Source organism: Empidonax traillii, unplaced genomic scaffold, assembly GCF_003031625.1.
Source record: "Empidonax traillii isolate 1590-97213 ecotype Southwest subspecies unplaced genomic scaffold, ASM303162v1 scaffold5870:size6945, whole genome shotgun sequence".
Taxonomy (NCBI): Eukaryota; Metazoa; Chordata; class Aves; order Passeriformes; family Tyrannidae; genus Empidonax; species Empidonax traillii.
In genome coordinates this window covers 1,175-6,945 of record NW_020961063.1, presented here as the reverse complement: position 1 = coordinate 6,945, position 5,771 = coordinate 1,175, and the positions used below count along the sequence as shown (strand labels likewise).

Below are 5,771 nucleotides of genomic sequence, written 5' to 3'. Positions count from 1 at the left end.
GTTATCCTCGAAGCACCTGGTCCCGCTGGCGCGTTTTGGTGAAAGTTTTGCAAGCCGGTATTTCAAGACGCCCTTGGCCGGATTCCAGGGCGGAGCGATCGTTGCATCTGCTGCTTCCCCTCGGCCCCGAACGCGGCTCGGGCTGGATAAAACTCTCCCTTGTTCCCAATTTTCCAAACCCTTCCCTGGATCGGGGGGGCTGTCCCTTCCTCCTCCTCCTCCTCCACCGCAGCGATCCAGTAAAAAAATTAAACAAACAAACAAACAACTTCCAGCCTCTCCAGGATTCTGGAGCCGGGATAACGACCAGGAAAATCCCTCGGCTGGCTGGGAGAGATATCATCAAATCCGGCTGGGAATGACGGGGAGGGGAGGAGGAGAAAAAAAAAAAACTTCCGGAGGGAGAAGCCAGCCGTGCCGTGCCGTGCCGTGCCGTGCCGTGCCAAGCTGGTTCTCCCGGGGGCTGTTTGGGATTCCTCCTTTCCCTCCATCCTTTCCCTCCTTTCCCCGGGACGTTCCCGGCTCCTGCGGGGCCCGGCCTGGCTCTCCGGGAACTCGGAGGAGTTAAAAGAGCCCTTTTGATGCGTCAGGGGAGGGGAAGGGCGGTTGGGCAAGAGGAGCTCGGGGTGGCATCGGGCAGGTCGGGCGGTGCTGACAGACCTGACACCCACGCGGAGGGGGCACGGGAGCCTCGTGCCGCGCCGGGATCTTCCTCCTCATCCTCCTCCTCCTCATCCTCGTCCTCCTCGAACTCGGAAGGAGCGAACGCAGCCCCCGAAAATCGCCCGAGGCAACTTCGCAGGGCCGGGGGTGGGCTCTGAGCGGCTGCTCCGGGGACCTGGGCAGGTGTTCCATCTACCTGGGTAAGTGTTATATTTACCTGGGCAGGTGTTTCAGGTCCCTGGGTAAGTGTTCCATCCACCTGGGCAGGTGTTCCAGGTACCCAGGGGGGTGTTCCATCTACCTGGGCAGGTGTTCCAGGTACCCAGGGGGGTGTTTCATCTACCTGGGTAGGTGTTTTGGGTCCCTGGGCAGGTGTTCCAGGTACCCAGGGAGATGTTCCATCCACCTGGGCAGGTGTTCCATCTACCTGGGTACATGTTCCAGGCACCCAGGGGGGTGTTCCAGGTACCCAGGTAAGTGTTCCAGGCACCTGGGTAAGTGTACCATCTACCTGGGCAGGTGTTCCATCTACCTGGGCAGGTGTTCCAGGTACCCAGGGGGGTGTTCCAGGTACCCAGGGAGATGTTCCAGGCACCTGGGCAGGTGTTCCATCTACCTGAGTAAGTGTTCCATCTACCTGGGCAGGTGTTCCAGGTACCCAGGGGGGTGTTCCAGGTACCCAGGTAAGTGTTCCAGGCACCTGGGCAGGTGTTCCATCTACCTGGGCAGGTGTTTCATCTACCTGGGCAGGTGTTCCAGGGAATTTTTGCAGCCGGGAACAGGGAAAAAGTACCAAAAAAAAGCCCTTCCCCCCCTGTCTTGGGATTCCCGGGATTCAGGTGGGTCTGGATTGGTGGGTTTAATTCCATGATCTCCCAGGGATTTTTCCCATTCCCATATATATTATATATTTTTATATCTAAGATTTATGTATAAATATATAAAAATATATAATCTATTAAAATATATAAAAATATATATTATAACGAACATAATGATTTATATATAATATATGAATAAAATAAAATTTGTATTATAATTTATGAAATTTTAAGAATAATCTAGAATAATTTTATCTGTTATCCCACAACCTAATGACACAATTATTTCTATTCACACAAATAATTAAAACACTACAATTACATTTTAAAAAATTAAACAATCAGATAAAAAAAAAAACACCAGAAACCCCCAAACGACTTTTTAAAACAGGGCATTTAATAATTTAATAATTTAATAATTTAATAATTTAATAATTTAATACTTTAATAATTTAATACTTTAATAATTTAAATACGATTTTTAAAATTATTATTATTATGGAGATTTGATTTAAAACGCGATTTTATTCCCATTGCCGGGTTTATTATTATTAATATTATTTATTATTTTATTTATTTATTTATTTATTTGTTTGTTTGTTTATTTATTTATTATTTTTCGGGCAGTTTTTTTCCGAGCCCGAGCCTCGAATTCCCGGCGGGAATTCGGACCAGGAGAAGCAGCTCCAGGTTTTTTTTTCCCGCGGTCAGAAGATGGATCAGAACGGGAATCCCCAAAAGCCTCCTGGGGGGGGGGGGGGATGTCATTTCGCGTTAATTAACGCGTTAATTAATCGCCTCGTTAATTGACCGGAGGGTCTGGAGGAAGGTCTGGGATGCAGGAAGCGAACCGATGGGATTTTGGGAAGGGAATTCCTCTCCCCGGAATGGATCTCCCAGGATTTCCTGGGAATATCCCAAGGCCGGGTTGGATCCCCCCCGGGATGGCGGGAGATGGAACGGGACGAGCTTTAAGGTCCCTCCCAACCCCCAAATTCCTCCCGAAATCCCGATTTTATCCGGTCTGAGCGTTCCCTTCGCGCGTTCCGGCCGATCCAGAGGGAAAAAAAAACCGGGAAAAACTCCGGGAGATGAAGGACAGAGCCAGCCCCACGAGCTGATTTTTGGGCTGAAAATCGGGTTTTTTTGCCCTCCCAGGACTCTCAAAACCTCCCCAAGGGGGGGTCGGGGGGGACCCACGGGTTTAGTCAGCTCAGGAAAAGCTCCCGCGTGTCCCGCGTGGGCGGGAAGTGGAGCGGAACTGGCGGTCCGTGGGCCACCCGCGGGAGCCGGTGGGGCACGGCGAGCAGAGTTCAGCGGCAGTGAGGCATCCGCGGGTGGAAACCTCCACGCCCAGCCCTTAATGACAGCCCTGCAGCTCCCGCGCGTGGGGTCAGCGGGGAGGGACACACGGGGAAACAGCCTCCCCAACCCCTCACACGGGGGCGGGGGGGGGGGCTCCGAAACCTTCCGTGCTGCCCCAGGGAGGCTCCGTGACCCCCCCCCATCCTGTCCCGAGTGGGCTCCGTGACCCCCCCATCCTGTCCCGAGTGGGCTCCGTGACCCCCCCTATCCTGTCCCGAGTGGGCTCCGTGACCCCCCCATCCTGTCCCGGGTGGGGTAGGGGGGGACACGGGGAAGGAGCGACCCCGGGAGCAATCCCGGTGGGTGCGTGGGTGGGTGCGTGGGTGTCCCCCCCCCACACTCCTCAGGCGGTGTCTGCGCCTCCCCGTGGGATGAAAAACGAAGTGGAGGGGAGAGGGAGAGAGAGAGGAGTGGGGAGAGGGGGGTGGGGTGGGAAAAAGCTCCGGGCTCCTCTCGCGGCCCCGCGGGGAGAGCTGTGGGGTGCGTGGGTGCGTGGGTGCGTGGGTTCGGGTTACACTTTCTCGGACATCCCCCTGGGCAGGGAGTGGGGCGAGTGCAGCTCCACCGACTGCCGCCGCCGGGCCTCGCGCTCGGCCCACTCGTGGTCGGGGCCGCGGCCACGCAGGATGGCCAAGCGCTCCTGCAGCGTCCGGGGCTGCGGGGACAGCACCAGGTTGTAGAGCAGAGAGGCCACGGCCGCGCCCAGCAGCGGGCCCACCCAGAACACCTGTGGGGGGACACGGGGGGGTGAGTGGGACCCGGCCGGGAACCCTCCCGGGGCTGGAAGGGTGGGGGGAACATCCCCGGGGGTCCCGGGGGTCCCGGAGGGAGCAGAACCGGGCCGGGACCCCTCCTGAGGGTGGGAGAGTTGGGGACCATCCCTGGGGGTCCCAGGACCCGGCCGGGACCCCTCCCGGAGGTGGGAGGGTGAGGGGACCATCCTCGGAGCCCCCCAGAGGGAGCAGAGCCCACCGGAGACCCTTCCTGGAGGTGGGAGGGTTGTGGGACCATCCCCGGGGGTCCCAGAGGGAGCAGAACCTGGCTGGGACCCCTTCTGGGAATGGGAGGGTGAGGGGACAACCCCCGGAGGGAGGAGGACCCGGCCGGGATCCCTCCTGGGAGTGGGAGGGTGAGGGGACCATCCTCGGAGCCCCCCGGGGGTCCCAGAGGGAGCAGAGCCAGGCCAGGACCCCTCTCGGGGGTGGGAGGGTGGGGGGACAACCCCTGGGGGTCCCGGAGGGAAGAGAACCCGGCCAGGACCCCTTCCAGGGGGTGGGAGGGTTGTGGGACCATCCCCGGGGGATCCGGAGGGAGCAGAACCCGGCTGGGAACCCCCCCGGGGCTGGGAGGGTGGGGGGAACATCCCCGGGGGTCCCGGGGGTCCTGGAGGGAGTAGGACCCGGCTGGGACCCCTCCCGGAGGGGGGAGGGTGGGGGGAGCATCCCCGGAGGTCTCGGGGGTCCCAAAGGGAGCAGAACTCGACCAGGACCCCTTCCGAGGGTGGGAGGGTTGGGGGAGCATCCCTGGGGGTTTCAGAGGGAGCAGGACCCGGCTGGGACCCCTCTCGGGGGTGGGAGGGTGGGGGGACCATCCCCGGAGCCCCCCGGGGGTCCCAGAGGGAGCAGAGCCAGGCCAGGACCCCTCTCGGGGGTGGGGGGACCATCCCCGGAGCCCCCCGCGGGTTCCGGAGGGAGCGGAACGGAGCCCTCGGCTCTGCTCTAGGGGGGTCCCGGATTCCCAAACCACCCCCGGCCCTCTCTCCTCCCCCCTCCCCGCCTTCCCAGCCCGTCGATGATGAGGGGCCCGTCCAGGATGTGCTGGGAGGGGGGTTTGGGGTCCTCTGGGGGAGCTTCTTCCCGAGGGTTTGAACGGTGGGGGGACAGGGAGGAAGAGGAGGAGGAGGAGGGGGAGAAGAAGAAGAGGAGGGGGAAGAAGAAGAGGAAGGGGAGGAAGAAGAGGAGAAGCAGGAGAGGGAGAAGAGAAGGAGGAGGAAGAAGAGGAGGAGGAGGAAGAGGAAGAAGAGGAGGAGGAGAAGGAAGAAAAAGAGGAGAAGGAGGAGGAAGAAGAAGAAGAAGTGGAGAAGGGCGAACAGGAGGAAGAGGAGAAGGAAAAGGAAGACGAAGAGGAGGAAGAGGAGAAGGAACAAGAGGAGGAAGAACAAGAGAAGGAAGAAAAGGAGAAAGAGAAGGAGGAGGAAGAGGAAAAGGAGGAGGAAGAGGAAGCACCACCTTGGGCTGGACCCCTCTGAGCTCATCCCCCCGAGCCAAAATCCCCCCTGGAAGCAGGGAAGGACCCCCGCGCTCCACCGGCCTCGCTCCTCCCGCCCAGTCACTCGCGACAAACCCCACGCCCCGCTCCTGTCGCAACCCCGCGTGGGACCAGCCGGGCTGGCACCTCCCTCTCCTTTTCCTCCTCTCCCATCCCTGCTCCAGCCGGGATCCCGCCGGGAGCTGGCTCCGAGGCTTTGGGGGAGGGGGGGAATTTTTGGGGGGGTTTATCCCACCCCCGTCCTTACCCAGTGGTCGCTGAAGTCGCCCACGATGACGGCGGGGGCGAAGGATCGCGCGGGGTTCATGGAGCAGCCGGTGTAGCGGATCTGCCGGGAGAGCGCTGGGATCACCCGCCGCTCCCAAAAAAAACCCCCTTTTTTGGGATTTACCCGAATCCTGGGATGTCTTGGACGTGATCTATCCCCCCGCTTCTCCCTCCTCCGGCATTCCCAGCGCCGGGAATTCCTCCCGACCCCTCCCCAGGAGCGCAGGGATGGATCCTGCCCCGTCTGATCCCGCCGGGAATTCCTTCCCTGAGCTCCGTGTCCGCTCCAAGGAGAGCGGGGATGGATCCTGCCCCGTCTGATCCCGCCGGGAATTCCTTCCCTGAGCTCCGTGTCCGCTCCAAGGAGAGCAGGGATGGATCCCGCCC

General features: G+C 59.9%; 1 protein-coding gene across 1 annotated transcript; it reads right to left on the bottom strand.

Moving 5' to 3' along the window:
* Window positions 1–3,360: 3,360 nt before the first annotated feature.
* Window positions 3,361–5,445, bottom strand: LOC114073268 (aquaporin-2-like; the record flags this gene model as incomplete). Its single annotated transcript, XM_027911056.1, has 2 exons — window positions 3,361–3,576; window positions 5,365–5,445. Coding segments are annotated over 2 exons (297 nt in total), but the record flags the coding sequence as incomplete, so codon positions are not given.
* Window positions 5,446–5,771: the final 326 nt, after the last annotated feature.